Here is a 23,481-nt window from a genome sequence, read left to right as displayed (position 1 = left end):
CGTCTGCTGTGAGCTGGAGCATGCGGTCACTGCCCGGATCAAAGGGCTGGGAGGCAAAGGCGGAGGGTTTCCCGCAGAGCTGCCAAGGGAGATTCCTCCGCATGGGGAGCGGCTGCCCCCGGCCCAGAGCCAACCCCGGGGCTCAGGCTGCTCAGAGAGATGTGGCACTCAGCACGGGGTATGGGCGGCCACGCTTACAGTTCCCCCCCGAGAGCCCTCAGGTTTGCATATTCAGCCTGGTGAACTGCTACTCCCAGCAGAGGAGGGCTCAGACATTTGCAAACCCCTTCCCTTTCTCCCCTCTCCTCTTGCAAGCGCATGCTCTGCAAACCCCCGGCGTCTTGGGGCAAGTGCCGGTGCTGAAGAAGCAGAGAGCTGGGAGCAGGCTGGGGTGGGCACGGGCCCCCGGGGGCTTTCCAGCAGTAAGCGTGAAATGGGAACGTCGCCTCCTTCCTCTTGGCCTTAGGGGCTCCGTTTATTCCCTTTGCAGAGAGATCTTAGCTGAGCTCGAAGGCGAGTGGGGCTTTCACGTGGCAGGTGGAGCAGGGAGTCCCAGTGTCACTCAACACGTTAGCCCCCCTGATAGGCTTTTGCCTCCGTCTAAGACCTACAGAAAATACCCGGAGCACCATTTCCATGATTTTCATGCTCGTGGTTATAGAATTATAGAATCACAGAATGGTTAGAGTTGGAAGGGACCTTAAAGATAATCCAGTGCCACCTCCTGCCCTGGGCAGGGACACCTCCCACCAGCCCAGGTTGCTCCAAGCCCCGTCCAACCTGGCCTTGAACCCCTCCAGGGATGGGGCAGCCACAGCTTCTCTGGGCAGCCTGGGCCAGGGGCTCACCACCCTCACAGCAAAGAATTGCTTCCTCACATCTCATCTAAATCTCCGCTCCTTCAGTCTAAAACCGTTCCCCCTCGTCCCATGGCTCCCCTCCCTGATCCAGAGTCCCTCCCCAGCTCTCCTGGAGCCCCTTTAGGGATCAGAAGGGGCTGGAAGGTCTCCCCGGAGCCTTCTCTTCTCGAGGCTGAACCCCCCAGCTCTCTCAGCCTGTCCTCACGGCAGAGGGGCTCCAGCCCTCCCAGCATCTCCGGGGCCTCCTCTGGCCCCGCTCCAACAGCTCCGTGTCCTTCTGCTGTCGGTGCCCCAGAGCTGGAGGCAGCACTGCAGGGGGGTCTCCCCCGAGCGGAGCAGAGGGGCAGAATCCCCTCCCCTTGCCCTGCTGCCCACGCTGCTGGGGATGCAGCCCAGGCTGGGGGGGGGGGGGGGGGTCTGGGCTGCCAGCGCACATTGCTGGCTCGTGTTGAGCTTCTCATCCACCAACACCCCCAAGTCCTTCTCCTCAGGGCTGCTCTCAGTCTGTTCTCCGCCCAGCCTGGATTTGTGCTTGGGATTGTCCCAAACCACGTACAGGACCTTGCACTTGACCTGGTTGAACTTCATGAGGTTTGTGTGGGCCCTCCTCCCCAGCCTGTCCAGGTCCCTCTGGATGTCATCCCTTTCTTCCAGTGTGGCAAATTCCAGCATGGTTGCTTGGGTTTGATGCCCTCCATCTGTATGGAGAAACCATGCTGGAAAGGGGTGATCGCAGAGAAAGTCTGGCTGTCCTGCGGGCGTGGGGAGGCGGCTCGACCCCTTGCAAGAGGTTTGGGCATGCTGAGGAGAGGTGGCAAAAAGAAAAAAGCCATTGTCACTGTGGGACAGGCAGGAGTAAAGGACTGTTTGTCACGTGCCGGGGCGATGTAGCTGCTGGGCGCTGCCTAACCCCGTCCTGAGGAGCTCTGGTGCACAAGCGTTGTCTTAAAGCCTGTCTTTTTGCTTGTGCTGGCGAAAGTTTAGTGATTCCTTTTTGGAGCCCTTTCAAAGCCTGCTAGCCCGCCTGCCATGTGTCCTCCAAATGCGGGGCAGGATGCTCGGCTTGCTCCCGGCTGCCTGGGAAAGGGACCTGGGCTGCAGGTCACCAACCCTGCTGGCTGCCCGTGGCCAAGGCCGGGGAAGCCCTGCCGGGCCAGCTGCTCCCGGCTCCTTCATTCCGCAGGGCCGTGGGGCTGGTAGCGCCGGGGGAGGCGTGCGGGTGCGTGGCCACAGAGGATGGGAGCGATGCTGGTGGTTCACCGCCGCCCGGCAGGGATTGCTCCCGAAGGCAGCTCCACGCCTGGTAACTGGCAGCAGGATTTGCAGCGTTGGGGGCGGCTTTGTGCTTTTTTTTGGTGGCTTTCCTAAAAATGGTGCCTTTTGCAATCCTCCCAGTCCTTCGACAGAACTTTTCCTGGCAGAACCACTCAAAAATTTCTGGGAATTAAGTTTTAGAAAGGCGATGGGGTTAAAGACGTTTACCCTTCTTGTACGACGCTGACAGGTTTCCTGGTGCGGAGATTTCTTGTGGGAACTCCAGTTTATGTCGGTGGCTTGGGCTCAGGGAGCTGAAGTTGCTCCAGGAAAGATGGGTAAGATTTTCAGCCCAGGAGAAAGGGCAGAGTTGATGACAGAGGTGCCTCGGAAATGGCTGAGGATGGAGACCCTGTCCCTCCCCATCATCCCACCATCCCGGGGAAGGTGGTGTTCCCAGTGTCCAACCTGAACTGGGATCTGGGGTGTTGCTCTGAGAACAATTTTCCCCCGTCCTCTTCATAGCTGACCCCAAAGGGCTGACCTGACCTTGCTGCTCGTGCAGGTGAACTGCCTCCGTGCGCTCATCGTTCACGCCGCCTCCATCCCCGTGGATGTTTGTGGCCACACCTGCCTGGTGGCCAGCTGGCTTCGGCCGGCTCCTCTGGCCCTGCCGGCGCAGGCAGGAGGATGGACATGACCGGAGCCCGGGCTGGGGACACCCATGAGATGGGCAGCGCTGCCGTTGTCTGTGCGTTATGTTATAGGGTCCCTCAAAGCTTGGCCACGGCCGGTGCCTGTGTGCGCACTGCGTTTCAAGGGCGAAAGCCTTTGCAGATGTCAGGAATAAAGACTGAAATGAATAGGGCATAACAAGCCCTGAAACATGGCTTTGTGTCTGCAAATAATAAGGAATGAGTTACAGTCTGGGAAGAGCAGGAACATTACCCTGTGTGCAGGGTCCAGGCTGTCCCTGGCGTTGATTAGGTGCCCTCTTCGCACTGTCCTCTGCATGGAAGCTCTGCTTGAAATGTATTGTCTACAGATGGGTTTCTCAACCTTTTCTAACCCAGGGACGGCCAAACCTTTTTGGTGGAAATCCAAGGATCGTTTTGTTTGGAGCCTACACATGGTTTTATTTACGACCCATGTGAATTAGGCAAACGTCTCGCTGTTTGTCTCTTTTATTTCATCCTCTCGCGCTTGCTTGTGCGCATAGGAATGTGTGCCTGTGCGCTTAGGAACAATTTTGCAGACCACTTCCGACTGTCGTTGGGACACAGAGCAGGTCCCGGACCCAACGTGACAGCGGGCAGTGATGGGCCCCTGTCCTTGTTTCCCATCCCAGCTCGGTTCCCTGGGCAGGTCCTGCTGGGGAGGGAGAAAAGCACCGGGCACTGCCCAAGCCTCTCCACCATCTTCTGCCATGCCAGGCTCCCTCCTCAGCGCAAAGGTGGAGAAAATCCTTGAGGACCATCAACATCCCTGTCCTCACCAGGAGACCATTCATTAACAGCATGTGGCTGAAAAACAGCCCGAGCCCACGGGTCTGGCATGTCCTCCATGCTCATCGACAGGGGCGTCGATTCCTCCACCTCCTGCCTGGAAGTCCCCAGATCCCTCTGCTTCTGGAGGGGACACCCACAGCTGTGTCCTTAAGTCTGGAGATAGCCCTACCGACCAGCTTTTTGGCCAAGGAAGCGCTCAAAGGGGGCTGCATCCCCTTTGGAAAAACCAGTCGTCCCGGCATCCCCAGCAGGACTTTCCTTCCCTCCCCAGGAGGGGTCACGTGGGCTGCCCGGACCCTCGCAGCGCCGAGGCTGGCGTCGGCGGGAGACTTCCCAAAATCTGGCCGCTTGCGCGAGTCCCCTGCTCGGGGCAGCGCTGCCAGCTCCCAAAGCCACGCTTAACTTGACACATGTGTGCGGCCCTGGGAAATGTGGCGGCTCTGATTCTCATTTGGGCCGCCTTACCCTGCGCCAACCTGCCGGGAGGCAGGGCCCTGCCAGCAGCCACGCTCCGCTCCGTGCCAGCGTCCCTTCCAGCACGCCCACCTCTCCTCCGGACGGGCCCGGGATGCCGCAGACACGGCGTGGGGTCCCGGTGAGATGGCTGCTCCCAGCCCCGACGCTGGTGGGTGTCCCCGAGGCCGTGGGAGTAGCAGGAGGGGCTGAGCCCGGCAGGGGAGATGGGATGGTTTGCACCTCCCGCATCCCTCGCGGGACCGTTCAGGACCCCTGGATTTGGGTGATGGCCATGCCGGTGGGTGCCGTCCCCAGCGGGGGGATGAGGAGGGATGGAGAGCCAGCGGTGCCTCGCCTCTGCAGTGCTCTCTAGAGAGAGATTAAGCTCCACTTAGTTGTGATCCTGGTAGAGCCCTAATTTGGGGGCTGCCCCACGAGAGGCTTTGTGGGGAGGGGGAGCTCTGGCAGCCCCGCTTGGTGCAGAGCATCCCCAGACACGCGCGCAGCAGCTGCCCAGGTTTCAGGGGCTGTTTGACTGTGAGACGGAGGCACTGATGGCGTTCGGATGTCTCCGGGCGCCGGTGGCAGCTCCTCCTGGGATTTGGGACCGCGGTGCAGGGTGCTCCGCTCCGCCACGCACCCCATGGGCTGCACCCTCCGGTCCCGGCACGGCGGGTTTCGGGCCGGCAAGGGGTGCGGACAGACTGGCGACGAGGCTCATCTGTGGGTCCGGCTCCGGCTGTTCCTTGCTGACGAAACCTCCAGTTTGCAACACAATTTTTTGGCGTTTCGTCCTGGCCGGCCGCTTTCTATTCTGGCTCTCGCCTTGCGGGAAGGCTTTGGGGACGGGGGGGCGTGGGAGCCCATTTCAATTGTTCGGGGAATGGAAGTAACTCGTTTTGCGGCTGGAGAAACCCAGCGGAGCTTGCTGCGTGCAGGGAGTTTTTCCACTGCTGTCGTTCCCATTTGAACAGCGAAACCTCGAGGGTTTCCGAACTGATGCTCGGCACGCTGCCGCCCGCCTCATGGCAGGGCCGGGTCTGGTGGCCGGCCTGGGTGGGTGTAGCGTTGCCTGTGGCACCGGCTGTGCATCACCTGCACGAGGCCTTTTTTGGGGAAAAATATGCCCCTTGTGGGGTCTGAGTGGTTTTGGGCAGGGGAGAGTGGACCAGAGGGGACAGAGGATCCCCCCAGTACAGGCTGGGATTGTGCTGCCGAAAGCCCAAGGCTTTTAGAGGCAGGAGGGTTCCCACCTTGGTCTCTCGGGGCAGGGGCAAATCGCTCACCTACTCCCACGTGACCCTGGAAAAATGAATCACCAAAAATGAAAGGAAGCAAAGAAAAAAAAAAAAGAAGAAGAAGAAAAAAAATATTAAAAAATCCCTCCCCAAAGCTGCCTTCCAGAGGGTTGGGCAAAAGATAAAAGCTCTCCAAGGAGCCGGGACTCCTCCTCTCCCACCACCGACTTCTCATTTAAATGTCTGCGCGCAGGCTGCAGCCGGCACTGGGGAGCTCCCACTGGCCCCCCGCCTGGCCCCCCCGCCGTGCCCCCGCCAGCCATGCCCACGCCAGGGGACAGCAGAGCTTAGCGCCCCAGAAGCCAGGACAAAGCAGCCCAGCGTGGCAGGTCCCCAAGGCGGTGGCCCCACCGGCAGACTATGCGAGAACCCCTGGGGGGGGCTGAGCCGAGCGGCGCCTGCCCGGACGCGCAGGAGTGGACGGCAGGGGGGTCCCGGTGGATGGACCACCTGAGGTCAGCCCCCCGATGTCGGCTCCGCTGCTGATCTGGGTTGTCCTCCTCCACTGGGCTACCAGCGGGGACTTCGTCCGGGGTGGCAGGACCTGGCAGCACTGCACAGGTAGGAGTGAGGGCCTGGGGGGTGGAGCTGTGCCGGGGCGGGAGGCATCGAGACAGGCGATGGCCGTGCCGGGAAACATGCCGGGACCCGTGTCCTCCCACTGACGGGGTGTTCCCCACACTGCCAGGGCAGACCCTAGAAGGAGTGCTGTGTTTTGGGGGACACGTGGCCACTACAGACTCTCCCTGGCAGCCCAGCCCTGGGGTTTCGGTGCCCGGGTGCCGGCGGACCGAGTCTCAGGGTGACAGCACGGCGCGATGCCTCAGGTGCTGCCGCTGCCAGCACCCTGCCTGCACCCAGGCGCGGCGGGTAGTAGGGTCACCCCTGCGCCTGCAGCCCCCTGGCGTGGCACAGGGCCACCAGCCCTCCTCGGTGTGTGCCCGTCCCTGTGGCATGAGCATTGTCCCAAGGTCTGGCCACTGGGGACCAACATGTCGGGAGGAGAAGGGGTGAAAGGAGAAGTAGAGGGAAGCCATGAAGTCCCTCCGGAAAGTCCCTCCTGCCCCAGACTCTCCGGGGCTCCCTGCGCTCTGCCAGGCACAACCTACGCCCTCCCGGCAGCAAAACCTCCCGCAAAGTTTCCATCCTGCCGCCCCCAGCTGAGGAACTGGCAGCTCCCACGGCAATTCCCACAGGGAAGCGCTGAGAGCAGCCTGAGCCAAAGAGGGTCCCTGTCCCCTGGCTCTGCCTTCCCATTCCCGTCCCTGCGCCCCATCCCTGCTGTGGGCAGGGAAACTTCAGCCCAGTTTGGGGGCTTTTCAGGCCCAGGCTCCGTGTGCTTGGGGCTTGTCTCGATTTGGTGGCACCTGTATTTATATTTTATTAGAGCCCGGCCGGCAGTGAGAAGGAAAGCTGGGAGAGATCAGAGAGTTTCTGCCCACCGCCTCTTCTCCCAGGTGTTCCGGTCTCCCCGGGGGACATCCCTGCTGTCCCCAAGCAACCTCAGCTGGAGGGGTGCTGGGGGTGTCGAGGCCCCGGCATCAGCACGTTTCACCACCCCTACGTCCCTCCTGTTGGCGCCGGGCCCCGGCTCCCGGCGCAGCCCTGGCGCCGTCCGTCTGCGGGCAAGCCACCCCAGGCAGCGGGCAGCCGCGGCCGCGTGCACTGCCCCAGACACCCCCAAACACCCCGGCTGCTCCCCCCGCCGTTACCCGCTGGCTCCGCTCTGATCCTCAGCGGGAGGCAGATTGGGACGCGCATCTTTGGGTTTAGGGACTTTGTGTTTGGTTTTAGGACTTGGTCCCTTCCCAGTCCACAGCCTCCGGCCCGGGGCTGAGCTGCCCCCAGCTCATCCCAGCCGCCCCCAGGGCACTCGAGGGCTCCGAAACCCCTCTGCGAACCCAAACCTGAATTCCGCTTGTGCTTTTTTGCTGAAAAACGGGAACTGGTCATTCCCCGAGTCATGCATTTCCGAAATAATTCGAGTTAAACCTCCCCCACCAAGGTTTTGCTTTAGGAGCAGCTTAAACAGGTGGGGGGGTAGGCAGGGGGGACGCGGAGCTGGCAGGGTGGAGAGGACTCACCGGTATCCCTGCTCTGGGCTGGATGGAGCCGCATGAGCAGATTCCCCCTTGCTCTGCCCATGCTGGCTGGGGGGGGGCCGGGGCCGGGGCCGGGGGGGGGAACGCTTCCCCTCTCCAGCTGGTTTGGATTCAGACAGCCGCCCGTCCAGCCACACTCACAGCCCCCCTTCCCGCCTGGCTCTCCCTCTGTGCCCCAGCAGCCGAGATTTATTAGCACAAATAGGAGAAAAAAGCCCGGTCTCACTGGGGATGGGACGGAGTCAGGGATTTTTTTAGTCTAGCCCAGTTGCTGCTTCATCCTCTGGGCACCACCACCGAGCCCCTCTGCCCTTGGCTACGGACACCGCAATCCTGCCAGGGAAGGGCTCAAAGATAAAAGCCGTGAGGGTGCCATGGCAGGGAAGGTGGGAGAAGCACCCAGCGTGGGTACAGCCCTCCCCGGGGCTCGCCGAGCCATCGGAGCGATGTTACACGGGGACGGCCTCGCAGCGCCGGTGCACAGTGCTGTTCTTCACCCTGGGGCTGGGCACGTCGTTTTCTCCTCTGGGGAGAGGATAATTATTTAATGAGCGGTTTTGGTGCCTGCCAGGGGAGTACGTGCGTGTGCGCAATTAGGGCTGGGTTGGGAGAGCCCGGACCGGGACTGGAGGGGAAGCGCCGTGCACCCAACCACCCTGGGACGGGTGGCTGCCCCGCAAGCGAGCCTGCGGGCGCCGGGTCCCTGCCTGCTCTCCTAGCTCTGGTTGCGGTTGCTGGTGCCGGTGGATCCCAAGGAAGCTGGTGGCAGCCAGGGCTGCCCGACTGGCGGCTCCCAGCCCTGGGGTCAGCACTCGGAGCTGAATCCATGGGATGGTTCAGGTGGGTGAGCCCGCACGCTTTGGCATCCCTGCTGTGGGGACGGAGAGCTCAGCCTCGGTCCCTGAGGGGCAAACCTTCCCTGCGTCTGCTCAACGCAGACCGTGGGCAGGGGACAGCAGGCTATTGGGGTACACCGGACCCTCCTGCTGCCATAGTCCCCCCCCCCCGGCCAGCGCTGGAGATGGGCTGGCTGCCTTGAGCAAGCTGGGCGGCAGGACCCCATCCCACGGCAGGACAGGATGGGATGGCTGCCACCGTCATGACATGCTCCGCTGTCTCTCGGCACAGACCTGCGCCCGCTGGACATCCTCTCGGAGGTGGTCCCCACCGGCGGGCTCGCCCGCGGCATGAGGGTGTTTCAAGTGCAGGGGGTGCGTGGTTTCCAGCTCGCTGCCTCGCGGCCCCGCGCCCTGGGCTTCCCTGCCTCCCGCCTCTTCATCCACTGCGACCGCTTCCCTGAGGAGTTCTCCATCATCGTCACGCTGAGGGTCCTGGGCGTTCCTGCCAAGGTAAGCGCCGCTGGCTGGGCACAGAGCGGGCGCAGCCCGGCCCCGCAGCTCGCGGCAGGCAGATTTGAGTCCGTGCCCTCCCGCAGAGAAACGAGTACATCTTCACGCTGATGGCGGAGGAGAGCCCCAGCGTGCTGGTGGGGCTGCGCTACGCCCCCGACAAGCTCCACTTCCTCTTCTGGAGCCAGGAGCGCGCCGGCGGCTGGCAGACCCGCGTCACCTTCCACAACGTCTCCCTCTCTGACAACCAGTGGCACACGCTCGTCCTGGCCGTCTCCGGCCAGTCCTTCTCCCTGACGGTGGACTGCAGCGTCCCCAAGGACCTGTAGGTTGGGGGCGGTGGCGGGGGGCTCGGAAGGGCCGGCAGAGTGACATTCCTCCACCGGCATCTTCTCCAGCCACCAGCAGACGCCATGAGATCCTCCCCTGACTTATCTGCTCATCCACAGGCTGGTGGAGACACCGTTTCCAGCATCTCTGTCAGTGAAGAGAGCCAGCTTCTACCTGGGCAACAGGAGAAGAAGGAAAGGCGTGTTCACGGTAGGTGCCCCACGGTGTGCCCCGGGCAAGCTGCAGCCTCCTGGCAGCCCCCTGCGCTGGCAGGGCTTGGGCCATGGCACGGGCAGCGGAGGTGGCCAGGGGTCCTGCTGCTCGGTGCCCGGCCAGCTGTGGATGTGCAAGGGGCAGTGCCGGCGATTGGCACTTTGTGGGACAAATGTGTTTTTAAGACGACATTGCCAGAAGGAGGGCTGATGGCAGTTTTGTTGATATAAATGTTAAGGCAGTGCCTGATCCTGACCAGTAATGAAAAGCAGAGGTGGTGAAAGCCATCTGGGGCCAACGAGTCCCTTGCCAGTGCATCCCTCGCACCAGCTGTTAAATTGCCCGGGATGAAGATTTTGGCAGGCTGGGCATCTAACAAGGATCTGATAAATATGTGTGAATCCCATGGAGGCTTCCAAGGCCCAGGAGGGAGGGCAACAAGCAAGAGTCGGGAGGGAAATCCAGGGCATAAATCAGCTGCAGTTTCCATTTCTTGGTCTTGCTGGAGTTGCTCTCCATCCTGCTGCTCCCACTTTCCCAGGGCTTGCTGAGACAGCTTGTCCTGCTGCCCGGAGCCGATGCCACCCCTCGGGTATGCACCGCCATGAACTTTAAAGAAGCGACGCTCTCTGTTCCCACCGTCCTCCAGGATGTCCCTGCGAAGCCAGCGAGCAACGAGGTGCTAAAATACCCCTACGGTCAGTAACTCCCCACGGTGCAGGCTCGGTCGGCCACCTCCTGCTTTTGTGGAAGACAGGTCTTTGCATGGGGCTGGGCATGGAGCAGGAGCGGGGGGGCAGCGGGTGTCCCCAGCACCCTCCATTTCTCAGTGTCTGTGTGGGGTGGGATCCCTGTCCAAACTCCCCCAGAGAGCCGGGGTGCTGCCTTGGCAGTGCTGCGCTCACGCCCGTAGCCCCATGGATGCCAGCCCCCAGGGTTTTCTCAGCCGATGACTTCCCAGCTCAGGGCTGGGATGCCGTTTCCCCTCTTCCCTGGTGCCCATCATCAGGATGGGACCGGGACGTCCAACCCCCCGTGGGCACGTGGATGAGCCTCACTGCTCCTCCATCATGTGCCCTAAGAGGCGCCTGCCTTGCTCCTCTCCGTGCCCAGAGACCGACACGAAGGTGACCCTGGGGTCCCGTCCACCCTGCACCAAGCAGGAGAAGGCACAGTTCTGGTTCAACGCCTCCCGGCGAGGGCTGTACCTCTGCAACGGCAGCGCCTGGATTTCCTTGCTGGAAGGTACTGGTGTGCGAAGTGCTCTCGGGGATGGAGGGAAGCTCTTGCAGTGGAGGAGGAGCAGAGATTTGCCCTTGCCAGCAGCTTGGGGCAGGAACTAAGTCGGGCAACAGCAGAATGATGGGGCTGGGGTGTCCCCCTGCCTTCCCCCTGCCTGGCTGTGCTTCGCTTTGCTCTTGGTGCCCATGGCGGCACTTCCAGCGCAGCTCTGTGAGCCAGCTCCCCAGTCGCTCACACAGTGCCTGCGTTGTCCATCCATGTTGTCCATCCCTCCTAGGGCTTCTCGACCAGGAACTAGCCCCGGGTCTGTCCAAGTGGGACAGCTGACCCCACAGAGAGCCATGCCCGGGGTCCTGGGGCGTTCCCTGCCGCAGGGTCCCAACGGCGCCGGTGCTCCCAGTGCCGAAGCGCTTGCAGGGTGGGCAAGACAGAGCAGAAAGACTCATCAGCTGCCAGAGACACCTGAAGGAGGGATAGGAAGGTGGCGGAGGCAGGCGCCCATGTCATCCCAGCTCAGGTGGCCTTCATGGGGCAACATTGGAGCAACAAGGTGGCAAAACAACCAGAGCCCAGGGGGATGGACATTATTCAATAACAAAATGGATTGTGCCCACTGGCGCTCTCCCACTCCCTCCAGGCAGTCTGCCCAGGATCCCTGGTGAGACATGGAGGATGAGGCGTACCCACAACCGAGCCGTCCTTCCCCCCATCACGGGGTTTTTGTCATGCTGGTGCCCACGTGGGGGGTTTGGATGAGCCGTTTGCTCCCCACAGCAGCTGTCTTGTCTCCCCCGACTTCCCTATCTCTGGAAGTCATCCGGCTTGGCACCGTGTCCTTGTTTTCCCAAGGAGACTTCATGGTGGGGTCTTGCTGACCTGTGCCCCTTGGTGCCACCAACACTGGGCCTTTTTGTAGACCTTCTCCTGACATTTGTCCCTTCCAGTGCCCACCCATCTACCATTGGGACCAGTCTTAGCCTCTCTATTCTGATTTCTGGTGTTAATTCCGTCTAAGTCTTCTCTAACTTCCAGAGCTCATGCTGACTCCAGCCAGAGAAAACATCTGGTGCAGGGCTGCTGCAGGTGGGTACGCGGTAACCCAGCTGGTCTCAGCAGCCCGGGCCCTTTCGCTGTAGGTCTCTTCCTCTCCTCCTTGTTCTCTGTAGGACAAATATATCAACCCACTTCGTAAGAAGCTATCAAAATCCATGGCGTGTCGTTCTTCCCCTCTCCTAGAGGAGCCTGCCTGGCAGAGCGCTTTGCAGCCCTGCCCTCTGACGGAGAACAGCCAGGGGTGGATGGGGCTGGATGTGCTGCCCGATGACACCAAGTCAAGCCTTTTACCACCCCCTCGGGTTTTGGCCCTTCACCACCAGCGGCACCATAACCTTCATTTTCCCCCCACAGGGCAGCAAGTGCCGCCGAGCCAGCTCTGCTACGCAACGTGGGGCACCTCTCCGGGCAGGGTCGTCTGGTTTTAACCTCACCCCTCTTTTTTTGTGGTTCTCCTAGTCAAACAAAGGCTGGACTACGTGGAGGAGTACCAGAGCCTGGTGACCAACTCTGAGACGATGGGGGTTGAGGTCTTCACCATCCCAAAGGTGGGACTGTTCGCAGCCACTGCCAACCGATACACTCCCCCGGGATCGGCCATCTATAAGTGGACTGATGGAAAGTTTGTGCCCTACCAGAACATCCCCACCTACCAAGCTCAGTCCTGGAAGTATTTCACCATAGGAAAGAAGGTAAGTCTGCCTGGAAGGTTATTTCAGAGCCTTAATATTTCAGTATATTACGCTGCAATTGCCCAATGCTGGCTTCTCTTTAGCTAAACCTGAGTCTCGGGTGTGGTTTAGGGGACGAATCTTTCTCTCTTCTGTCTTTGATGGGGTCACGCTGATACACGTACTCAGCCAGTAAGGGTCTGTCCTAGGGACGGCTGGCTGATCTGTAGGCTGCCCTCTGTGTTTTGCTATTTTTGCTGAGACACAGTTACATCCATCCAGGCCATTTTCATCAACCGATGCTCACAGCGTAGGTAATTGCGTGTCTGGAGTGCTCAGATCTCTTCCCCGGGGATGTCCAGGGTGTCTGCAAGGTCAGCCTCCAAAGCCAGCTGTTGGAGCTGGATTCCCCCATGTGTTCAGGTTCATTTCCAGCAGGCTCTGCCTGTTCTTGCCTCAGATGGAGCAAGGGCCAGTGTCACAATGTCCTTCGTGTGTGGACACGCATCGTGCAGAACTATGGTCCAGCCTGGTCTTGGCGTGCTCGTAGCACAGCCTCCACCCTGGCCAAAGGCTGCCCCCCTGGGAAGCAGGTTTTGCTGGGGTTCCCAGAAGGCACCATGCAGGCAGGCATCACCCCAGGCAGGGGCTGTGGCATTGCTCTCAAGAGACATGCAGCTCCTGACACGGGAGCACAGAAAGTGAAGCCCTCCCTAAGCTCTGACTGTGGCAGGCGTCGTGCCATGCTTAAGGTCCACTCTGGTCTCGGAGATCTACCTGTGGCCTCACAGAGCCATCGGAGCCCGTAGCTCCCTCCCAGGGACCCACTGAGTCCAACCTTCTGCATTTTTAAGCCCTCTTGCTTTACAATCACTCCAGAACTTTGGAGCCCTCTCTCCTCCCCTGAGCATCTGCCATGGGACTTCTGCAGGGTGTCTGCCTGGTTCCTCTCCCTGGAGAGCTACTTGTCACTTTGCAAGGAGTCCCGGTCCAGCCAGCGAATGTCTGCTGAGACCCGGCTCTGTGCAGAGCTCCCAGGGCAGCTGGGATCGTTCCCCCTCCAGCATGAGCCCTTCTGGCTTTGTCACAAGAGGCTGCGCAGGGTGGCTGCAGAGCCACGTGCTCCAGGGTGGCTCTGGATGGGCAGAAGTCCTGCCTCCCAGCTTGATGGCACCAACAGCCCTGCTGTTTGGATACAAATGGGCCACATCCCCTGTTACCTGCCTGGCGGTGGGGTCCTGCAGAAAACCTGGTCAAGTCCCGAAAATGCAGCTGTGCTGTAAAGCTGGCTTTGGGCTGGGAACATGCCTGCCACCTCCAGCGCTGCGCTTGCAAGGCTCCAGCTGCTCCCTCGTGGGCAGGAGATGGGAAGGTTGCAGGCTGGATTTATCCACTGATGAGAACCACCCTGAGATTCCCCAGTGTTAGTCTGGACCCTCAACACCCCCTTGCAGTGACGGCTGCCAGGCCAGAAACCACCGGGCTGGGGAGTCCCAACTCCCTGCGGCCCCTGCACAGCGAAGAGCCCGTGTTGGTGCTCACCAAGGCTCACTTGCTCCAGGTTTGCCTTCAGGTCTTCATCCAGAAAAACTTTCTCAGACTTTCTATGCAGGATGGCACCTCTCCTGCCCAGCTTGGGACAGGTTGGGGTTAGCTGGGTGCTCCAGAACGGTTGGGGACAGCAGCTGCCTGTGCTTGGTGTGTTTCTGCCTGGAGATGATGACCTGATAGGGGTTGCAACAGCAGCGGTACAGACCTCTCCCATTAGCCCAGGTTCCTCACATACGTTGCAGGTGTGAAGCACTTCAGTAGGTGTCAGTACATCGTTACTGCACCGGGACCTGCTGATGGTCTGCTGGGATGGGGGGAAGAGCCCCAGAGGACAGGGCTGGGGTCTCCTGGTGGCTCCTGTCAATGGAGGTCAAGGCTCCTGAGTTGCTGGGTTGGATCCAGGACTTCCTCTTCCCTCTGAAGCTGTGTTTCTGGAGATGCCCTGAAAGGAGTCCCTGGACTGGGGCTCGCAGGGAGAGCTGCCCAGCGCTGGGAATGCACCTTCCCTGGAGAGATGTGTGCACCCAGCACAGGCCACCGTGGAGGGGGAGAGGTCTCCATCCTTGGGGGTGGCTGAGCCTTGTCTGGACCAAGCCCAAGGCTGGTGCTGGCAGGGGTCCTGCGCTGGGCAGGAGATCCCCCCTCTGACTCTTTTCTGCTTGTGGGCTGCGTCCCTGTGCTTCTTTGTGGCCCAAACCGGGGCATAACCTCTGCTGCTCCATACGAAACACCGGGGTGGTGGAGCCAGCATGTCACAACCGCGTGCTCCCGAGAGCTCGGACGTGCTTCCCCCCAGTGCCAGGCCACCTCTGCAGCTGCACGCCTGTCCCCAACGCTCGTGGAGGGGCGGGGGGGTTCTTGGTCTGGAAAATGTTTTGTCTCGGGGAATTCTTATCATCGTTCTTATTGTGATCATATCTGCGATTTTTCTTCTGAACAACCTTTCCTTACAGGGAGGGTTTGGTAGCTTGGATCCCCCTCTCTCCCAGCCCGTTTCACCGTCACGGCTGTGCTGCCATCCCCGGGGCTGGCGGGGCCTCGTCCCTGCCCCAGCGCTGCTGCCATGCCCAGAGAGCCACCAGGTCCCTGTCCCCGCTTCGGGTGCACTGTGCTGCCTGGGGGGTCTCTGCCAGTCAGGGCTGTCCTGCCCCACACCGCCCACCTTGGTCCCTGGCCCCGCATCCCATGGGTGCCTGCCCCCACCCGTCCCATCTTCACCCCGCCCGTGCTTGTCCGTGCCTCTTTGAGAGGAGACAACCAAGATGTCCTGGCTTGTTATTTTTCAGATCTTCCTAGCAGTGGCTAATTTTGAGCAGAATGACAGGGGTCAGGAGTTCTCTGTAATATACAAGTGGAGCCGCAGGAAAGAGAAATTCATCACGTACCAGAGGATCACCACGCACAGCGCTAGGGACTGGGAGGCATTTGTCATTGAGGGAGAGGCTTTCCTCGCAGTGGTCAACCACAGAGAAGGTACCCAGCCCTTATATTCCCTACTGGCCCGGCTCAGCTGGGGCAGGTTGACACCAGGGACCACGGCGCCCCGGCAGAGCATCCTCCCGTTGCCGTGGCAACACTGCAGCTCCCTGCGCATCCTCTGCCGGAGTGCAGGGTGAAGCCGGGGAGTCAGTGCTCACAGCTCGGGGCGCCGTGTCCCTCAGGAAGCCCGAACCCCTTGCAGACCCTCTCATTTTAGGAGAGAAAAGCACTCGGGGAAGTGGCTGACGTTGTTCCCCTCTGGGTTTCTGACGGCAGGGGACAAGGACAGGAGTGGGGATGGTCGTTGCTGAATTTCTCTGCTTCTTTATATTTGTTTCCCCAGTGCTACATAACATGGCGGGGCACTGAGGGCGGCAGCTGCCTGGGTTTGCAGGGGCTGAGCCTTTTGAGAAGCCAAAGGGTTGGCCTTGTGGGCATGTAGGAAACCAAGGGAAGCGGAGACAGCTGGCTGGCGTCCCGCCCTCCCTGGGTACCCTCCAGACGTTCTGGGTTGGGGCTTGCATCCCTCAGCACGGGGGATGAACGGGTTGATACCACAGCTCTGGCTCTCCAAGGTGCTCCCAGCCGGGTTCGGACACTGGGACAGTGGGTTCCTTCCCTGCCATCAGGGCTGGCTCCTGGGGGCGCATTGGGTCCTCTGGCACCAGGCTCAAAGCTGGTGGCAGGTTGCTTGGTCACCAACTGCCTGTGAGCTGGGCTAGAAACTTCCCGCCTCGCCTGTTGGATGCCATCACAGCCAGTTTAAGCGAGACCTATTCTGATGGCAGTGTCAGCAGAGAGGGGCACATCATGCAGGGGTTAAGATCATCCCAGCCAAGCCAATCTGGGGGTATTCCCCTTAGCAGGTGGTGGACTTATCCGTGTGGCCATTTCCCGCACGGCCCGGTCTCCCTGCAGCCCTTCCAGCCAAAGTCTCTCCCGGTGCAATGAAGATTGCCCGTAAACCCGTTAACACCTGGTCCTGCTGCTGCTGCTCAGCCACCAGAAACACCAGCGGGGCCAAGCCGAGTGCAGCAACGCTTGGTGAGCGTGGGGTGGAGAGGGGCTGGTGGTGCTCGCCCCCCATCCTGAAGAAGCCAGGTTTTTATTAGAAGGATGGCTCTGGCTGGAGAGGTCAGCTGAAGGTGCAGGAAAATTTTTAGCTTTAAAGTCAGCGGGATCCCACGTGGGCATGAAGTCAAGATGCTTGACGAGAGGCCAGGAGCTGGATGGAGCACGTGCTTTGGTGCTGGTGGGCTCAGCCCGAGTGCTCAGCAGGGAGCGGGCTGTGGGCTGCGGCATCCCCTCCCTCGCACTGGAGTTTGTGCCGTCAGTGGGGATCGGCATGGGGAGGTCCTCAGCCAGCTCCAGCGCCCCGGAGCTGAGCAGGGGGACTTAGCGAAGGAGGGCTGAAAAACACCAGTGCGGTGCCGTTCCAGCTGTGGCCCCCTCCCAGATGTGCAAGCTTGTGTGCGAAGGGTGACAGGGGCCCTTGATGATGGTCGCTTAGGGAGTGGGATGGGACTCACCCAGTCCCAGTCGAGCTGGGACTCGACTGGGCAGAGCTTGGCCACCCCAGGACTCCGGCGTGGTGCTGCTGGTGTGGGGACACAGCACCCTCCCATCCCTCCTCTGCCAGGGGCTGCCACAAAGCCATCACCGCATGCTCGGGAACAAGCTGCCAGTGTGTTCGATGGGGATGGAGGCTCTAGGTAGGGATGGAGGCTCTAGTGTCTCTTTGGCTACCTCTTGGGGAGCAACGGGTCACTAGCAAACAGCCTTGCAACCTCCCAGCAAATATTTAGGGAGCTGAACCTCTTTCTGGGTCTTGTTTCTCACATGAGCCAGGTACTCCTTTTCCTCACCCTGCACGTCTGTCTGTCTGTCTGTCTCCTCCAGGGAATAACCACAACATAGACAGTGTGATATACAGGTGGAACCCCAGGACAGGGTTGTTTGAAACCAACCAGACCATCCCTACCTCTGGAGCCTATGACTGGGAATTCTTCACCATTGGGCCGTATTCCTTCCTGGCTGTGGCTAACACGTTCAATGGCACATCCACTAAGATCTACTCGCACATCTACATCTGGCTCAGTGGCTCTTTCCAGCTCTTCCAGTCTATCCTGGTAAGACTTGGCCACTGATCAAACTCTACTCCTCGGTCCCCTGCTCTGGGTTTAGACAAGCCAGGGAATAATGACAGAGCCAGATGCTCCTCAGTCCTCTGGAAAGGTAGTGATAGTTTCCCATTGATTCTCCCATAGCGATTGACCAAGTGAGGTTTGTTTTTTTCACTTGGACAGTTTTAGGAGTGGGTAACTTCCCCGCTGTGCCTCCTTCTTGGCTTGCAAAGGCTTGTCCACATCCAGCTTCTCGTGCGTCTTCCTTCCCACAGACGTTTGGTGCTGCTGACTGGGAGGTCTTTCGTATCGGGGACAGAGTCTTCCTGGCTGTTGCGAACAGCCACAGCTATGACAGTGGGATGCCAGCACCTTCCAACTTTTACGCCATCAACTCCTCCATCTATGAGCTGAACATCACTGCCCAGATGTTTGTCAAATTCCAGGACCTCCTCACCTACAGGTACCTGTGCAAAGAGGCAGGATGCTCCTCAGTCCATGTGCTTCCACTGGGCAACCTGGAGATCTCCTGGAGAGCCCGTGCAGGCTTGCATGCTGCCAGCGACCAAGACTGGTGGGGAGGGTGATGGGTCATAGGTCCTTGGCACCGAATCCCAGTGGGAGCTAGGAGAAGGCCCTGGATTTGGGAACAAGGCAGGATTTCCTTTCAGGAAGAGCCTGGGAAGTGCAGGGTTTTCTGTGTATCATCAGGGTGGCAGAGATTGGGGTGGGGTGGGCTCAGCCCCGTGGACACGCAGCCCCTTCCTCGGCTGGCCGCAGGGAGGCCACCTCACCTGCCCCTCTGCTTGCTTCATCCCCAGCGCCCTGGACTGGGAGTTCTTCTCGGTGGGAGACGACTCTTTTCTGGTGGTAGCAAACTCCTTCGATGGCTTCACCTTCTCCGTTAACAGTATTATCTACAGGTACTGCTGCGGGCGGAGGGCAGGGCTGGGGGGTTGGGTGGTTGTTCCCAGCAGGAACAACCCTGCCAGGAGCCCCGCATGGGGGCAACCTCTGCGGATGCTGGCGCACCTGACCAGGGAGGATAGACAGGAATGAGAAGCCCCAGTGAGGGACATCCTGCGGCGGGGAGATGGGAGATGCCAGCCCCACGGCTCAGCTTTCCCGCCCCCTTTCGGGTGCCCAGCTTGTCCCCCAAGAGCTAACTGCCCTCCCTGTGCAGGTGGCAAGGCTATGAAGGCTTCGTAGCGGCTCACCACCTCCCCACTGTCGGCTGTAGAGACTGGGAGGCATTTCACACCGCCGAGGGCTCCTACCTCCTCTACTCCAGTGCCAAGGAACCTCTTTCGAAGGTGCTCAAGCTGAAAACCACTTGAGGCGGCTGAGACACACTCAGTTCATCGCCACGATCGGGGTGAGCTGGGCATTGAGGTGAAGATGGACCATAGCGCCCAGGGATGGCCGCAGCATCAGCCCCGCGGCCAGCTGGTGGTGTGCTCCTCTGGCTGGGGAGGAGGAGGAGGAGGAGGAGGGGAGCTCCGGGGCTCCCTACAGCCTTGTCTGGGGGCTGGCAAAGGGGCTGCAACCCTGCTTTTGTGCTGTTTCTCCTGGGCAAGCTCTCCTGCCATGCTCCAGAGCCATGTCCTACCTGGTGCCCAGGTGCTTCCCCGGGCTCACTGGGACCCCAGCGCTTGGCAGACTCCAGCTGGAGGGACCCAGACGTGCTGTTGGTTGCATCCAGATCTTGTGTAAAGCCAGGGAAGAAAGAGACTGAGCGGAGTGTGTGCTGCCAGGGTGGGTGCGTCGCAGCAGGGAGAAAATGGCATGTGAGAAATTGGGGAAAAGGGGGGCTTTGGGCTTGGGTCTGGCTGCCCGGCGCCTGGGGCTGTGATGCTGCTGAGGAGCCACCTGGTTTGACATTGCACGCCGCGCTTCGTGTCCATCTTTGGTGGCCTCACCACCCCATCCCGCTGCCGCAGGTGCCTGCCTGCCTACCCTCCCACTCCGCCGTGGCCAGTTGTGGTCGTCCTTGCCGAGTGACGTGTGTATATTATACAAACCCATAGATGTGTAAACGCACCGATGCAGGTCCTTGCACCCCTTCGCATGAGGTTAGCGACTCCCAAGCAAACCTGCTGTGCATTGGGACCAATCCAGCTACCATGGGCATGGGAAATATTCCAGGCTTCTCCAGGTGAAACTGGGGCCTCTTTTCTTTTCCTCGCCTTTGTCTGGGGGACTCTTTTGCTTAACCAGAGCTCTAATAAACTGTGTGCACCCAGCCTTCATCCCACGTGCGAGCTGCGGGTGCCTGAGCTGCTCTGCCGTGGCAGATGCTTCCCTCCACTCAACAAGCCACCCCCAAGCGAGATGAGGCTGTGGCCTTGGTCATAGGTGGCCTGTGAGGATGAGGTGGTCCTGAGCATAGCGGGGTGCTGGGGTGAGGGTGCCCGGGACCCTCTGCCTCTCCCCACTGCCCCAGAGCATCGCTCAGCCTTCCCCGGCCCCAGGTTTCCTGCTGGGTTTCCCCTGGCACTGGGGAGCCCACAGGAGGTGCCAGCCCCCCAAGAAGGGGCTGGGGGGAGTGGAGGGGGGGCATGGCCTGAGCCACCCGGGGCCCAGGACTGTGAGAGCCACCACAGGCAGCCCCTGCAGACCCCCCTTCTCCCCCAGCCCAGACACGGCTGCAACTGGCTCTGCCGGGAAGGACCATTTCTTGCTTGCGAAAGGCGGCAGAACTCGATTTGCTTCCATCGTGCCGAGCCATGAGCAGCATCTCTAATTATGCCCCGAGGAAGGGCAAGGTAAAGCGAGATACACCAGACAAAGACGCAGAGGCACCATTTGGCCAGCTGGCCCCTGCTCGAGGCAGGCTGGGGTCAGGATGGAGGAGGTGTAATCTAATGGGAGTCAAGCTGGTACATTGAATTTAGGCTTGTCTGCTTTGGGAGAGATTGAATTAGGACAAGCGCAGCCCCCTCGAGCACCACTGCCCTCCCCGGATGCCCGGCTGGCTCCCAGAGCAGTGCAAACCCTGAGGGCTTTTTCCTACGTGCGGGGATTTATTGAGAAATCCAAAGTTTGGGAGATCACCCCCGGGTTGCTGGTGGCAGGCGCAGGCCACCGAGATGCTGCGCAGGGGCTGGGGCCGATGTCCCTCAGTGGAGCCCGGACGAGGTGACCCCGCTGCACAGAGCGACCCATCCCTCTGCACCCCAAGCTCCAGGGACTTCTCGTCCCCACCAGAGCCCCCACCTTCATCTGCCTCCCCAGGGGCTCGTTCTCTCCAAACCACGTGGGCTGCGAGCATGTGGCTGGGGCTTCTTTCCCTGCAAACCCAGCCCTGGCAGGGGAGAAGGGGTCTGCATGGGGGGGGTTCCTCCCCGGGAACCTTGGCTCCATAGGCAGGGCTGCGTGAGGTGTCCCCGGCCTCCCTCCCCCATGTTGTTTGCTCACATCCAGTCCAGCATCGCTGGGGAGGGACCAAGTCAGTGGCACTCATTTGCAGGACCAGAGCAAGCACTGGAAAATCCCACAGAGAAGCTTTGAAGCCCATCAGGTTGCCACCGGCTCCCTGCAAAACATCTGGGAACAGGGCACCGGAATCCTGCGCTACAGGGCGGTGCTGGTGGTCTCTGCATGGCCCTGGGTGCTCGGCAGTGACTTCAGGTAATCCACGTGCTTGCAGGTGTCCTCGCGGTTGTGCCGGACGTAGCAGATCACGTAGACAATGACCATGGTGAACCAGCCGAACATGGTGATGAACATGGCCACGTCCGTGGTCCTCTGGCGCACGCTGCAGAAGTTGACACCGGCATCCAGGACCTGCAGCAGCGGCTTGCCCACATACTCCTCGCGTGGGGCTGTGTGGCAGGTGATGTCCTGGACGGAGTCAGGGTCCAGCCGCGCCTCCCACAGCACCTCCTGCAAGGCGCACTCGCAGTGCCAGGGGTTGTTGGCCAGCCGGAGCTTGGCATTGAGCGCCAGCAAGGCCTCCTTGGGGATGCTGCGGATGCGGTTGCTGGAGAGGTCGAGGGTACGCAGCCCAGCAGCCACTCCTTTGAAAGCCGCCCTGTCGATCTTCTCAATGGCATTCCTGGAGAGATCGAGTTCCTCCAGGTGGGAGAGGTGCCTGAAAGCATTGCTGGGGATCCTGGTGATGCTGTTAGTGTCCAGCTTGAGGAACACCGCGTCTTTGGGGATGTCCTTGGGGATCTCCTCCAAGTGCCGGGAGCTGCAGAGGACAGCCTTCGCCCCTGCCCGCTCCGTGCACTGGCAGCTCGGGGGGCAGGAGCTGCCCCAGGGGACGCACAGCAAGAGGCAGAAGAAAGCCTGGGCGACGCTGGCTGCCGGCGTGGTCGTGAGGCTCATCTTGCACCCAGCCAGCTCGGCATGGCTGCTGGCGATTCCCCGGTGGCCGCAGCAGCTCCTGGGCAGCAGGGTGGCTCCTCTGCGCTCCTGCGATGCCTCTCCCATTGCTGGAGGAAGGCGGTGGGTGGAGGGGATATGACACGGCATTATTTCCCGGAACGCCGCTCACATGTAACGTGCCCTGGCAAAGCGGTGAGAGGCTGGGCTCAGGGGCCCAGCAAAAAGGATGGAATGATACTGGTTACCATCTTTTCCAGGGCATCTTAATTTGGCTTAAGATAAATTATACCTGGACATAGAGCTGCAGAGATTAAAATCCTGTCCTCCCCCCACCGTCCCAGTCTCGGCACAGCCCACCCAGGCAGGCAAAGGGTGCTGCAGGATGGGGGTGCCAAGACACGCGCGGCCCGGGAGCCTCTGCCCCAGCCTGCTGCCAATTTCCACGAGGGATGCAGTGATTTGCTGCTGGAAAACAGCAGCAGCAAATTCCTATCTCACCAACCTTAAGCGTGGAAAAAAAAAAAAAAAATGATGATTCAGACTCCCTGGATCATCAGACTGGCTTAATCACCACCGGGTTTTTAAATAACAAGATGTGGGGTTCTTTTGCTTTCCCCATCTGGTCCACGAGCTGGTACAAGTCACGTTTCCAAGGGTTTTGCCAAAGCAGGGGTTTGGAGGTGACTTCTTTTTTTAAAGTAAGCAAAGAGTATGGTTTAATAGCCTGACTCCAGGAGCTGGAGCTTAAGAGAGGAGCCACCGACTATCACAGTAGAGGGGGTGATCTGGGAACTCCAAGGGCCACCCCAGCCCTGCTGGGGATGAGGCAGGAGGTGAAACAGGTGGACCTTCTTTCCTCTGCCCTGTGGTACTACTCACTCCTCTCCTGCTGCCCTGGTCAGGCTGGGGGGAAGAGATCCCCATGGAGGGAAAAGTTGGGGGTTGGGACCCTGGCAGCGAAATTGTCCACGGTGATCTCATTAGGAGACCAGCTGGGCATCGAGTCGTTATCCCTCTGGTATCAGCATCCTTCTGATAATGGCATCCCCCTGCTAATACCATCCTTTAAGTACCAGCATCTCTCAGGCAAGAGCATCCTCGGAGTATCACCCAGGGGATGCTCCTACCTGAGGGATGCTGCCAATGGACCTGCCCAGGGGTGTGGGACTCTTCCAGGAGAGATGAAGTCATGCTGCTGGGGAATCCCTTTCGCCCTCCAAATGCTGCCCGGCGTCTGCCAGCCCAGTCTCTCCGGGGGGAGGAAGGATGTACTTTGCGGTGCTGGTTCCCACCGCTTGCCCGAGCCTGCTCCCGCCCCTGGAAGGGCTCCGAGGGGCCGCAGCCCCGGGGGCGGGGGGTGATGCCCACCCCCGACCCGCCCTCACACCCTGCCCGGGAGCCGGGGAGCCGGACCTTCCCGGGCGAGGGGCTTGGGGAAGCGGGGGCTCCGGCCGCAGAACCGCCCCCCCCCACCACCACCACCACCAACCGCCACGCCGTCCCCGGGGGGTCCCTTACCGGCTGCGCTGCGGTTCGGCTCCGCCGGCGGCGGCTCGGCCGCGATAGGGCTCCGCCGCGGCCCCGGCGCCGTCCCCACCTGTTGCTGCCGCCGGGAAGCCGGGACGGGCGGGATCCGCCTCGGAGGCACCGGGCGGGGCGG

The 23,481-nt window shown here is 60.7% G+C and overlaps 2 protein-coding genes across 4 annotated transcripts; one reads left to right on the top strand and one right to left on the bottom strand.

Moving 5' to 3' along the window:
- The first annotated feature begins 5,730 nt into the window (after nucleotides 1-5,730).
- TSPEAR (thrombospondin type laminin G domain and EAR repeats) lies at nucleotides 5,731-20,986 on the top strand. 3 transcript variants are annotated; one of them, XM_054206336.1, is made up of 13 exons: nucleotides 5,731-5,937; nucleotides 8,607-8,827; nucleotides 8,914-9,152; nucleotides 9,277-9,367; nucleotides 9,912-10,068; nucleotides 10,484-10,615; nucleotides 12,125-12,357; nucleotides 15,174-15,360; nucleotides 17,266-17,495; nucleotides 17,765-17,952; nucleotides 18,311-18,412; nucleotides 18,673-18,864; nucleotides 20,959-20,986. In XM_054206336.1, exons 1-12 carry the CDS (start codon nucleotides 5,844-5,846, stop codon nucleotides 18,824-18,826), a joined length of 2,028 nt encoding a protein of 675 aa, XP_054062311.1. In that variant the 5' UTR covers nucleotides 5,731-5,843; the 3' UTR covers nucleotides 18,827-18,864; nucleotides 20,959-20,986. The 3 variants fall into 3 exon arrangements, with proteins under 3 accessions (XP_054062311.1, XP_054062312.1, XP_054062310.1); XM_054206337.1 differs by lacking the exon at nucleotides 20,959-20,986 and having other exon boundaries at nucleotides 9,016-9,152; nucleotides 18,673-19,723; XM_054206335.1 differs by lacking the exon at nucleotides 20,959-20,986 and having other exon boundaries at nucleotides 18,673-19,723.
- A 76-nt stretch (nucleotides 20,987-21,062) lies between these two features.
- On the bottom strand, nucleotides 21,063-21,926 carry LRRC3 (leucine rich repeat containing 3). Its single transcript, XM_054206360.1, has one exon. The coding sequence runs from the start codon at nucleotides 21,924-21,926 to the stop codon at nucleotides 21,063-21,065; it is 864 nt and encodes a 287-aa protein (XP_054062335.1).
- Nucleotides 21,927-23,481: the final 1,555 nt, after the last annotated feature.

The sequence above is a fragment of the Rissa tridactyla genome, chromosome 6 (assembly GCF_028500815.1).
Source record: "Rissa tridactyla isolate bRisTri1 chromosome 6, bRisTri1.patW.cur.20221130, whole genome shotgun sequence".
In the NCBI taxonomy this organism is placed as follows: Eukaryota; Metazoa; Chordata; class Aves; order Charadriiformes; family Laridae; genus Rissa; species Rissa tridactyla.
The sequence above is the reverse complement of the archived record's forward strand: the minus strand, read 5'-3'. Positions and strand labels throughout refer to the sequence as shown.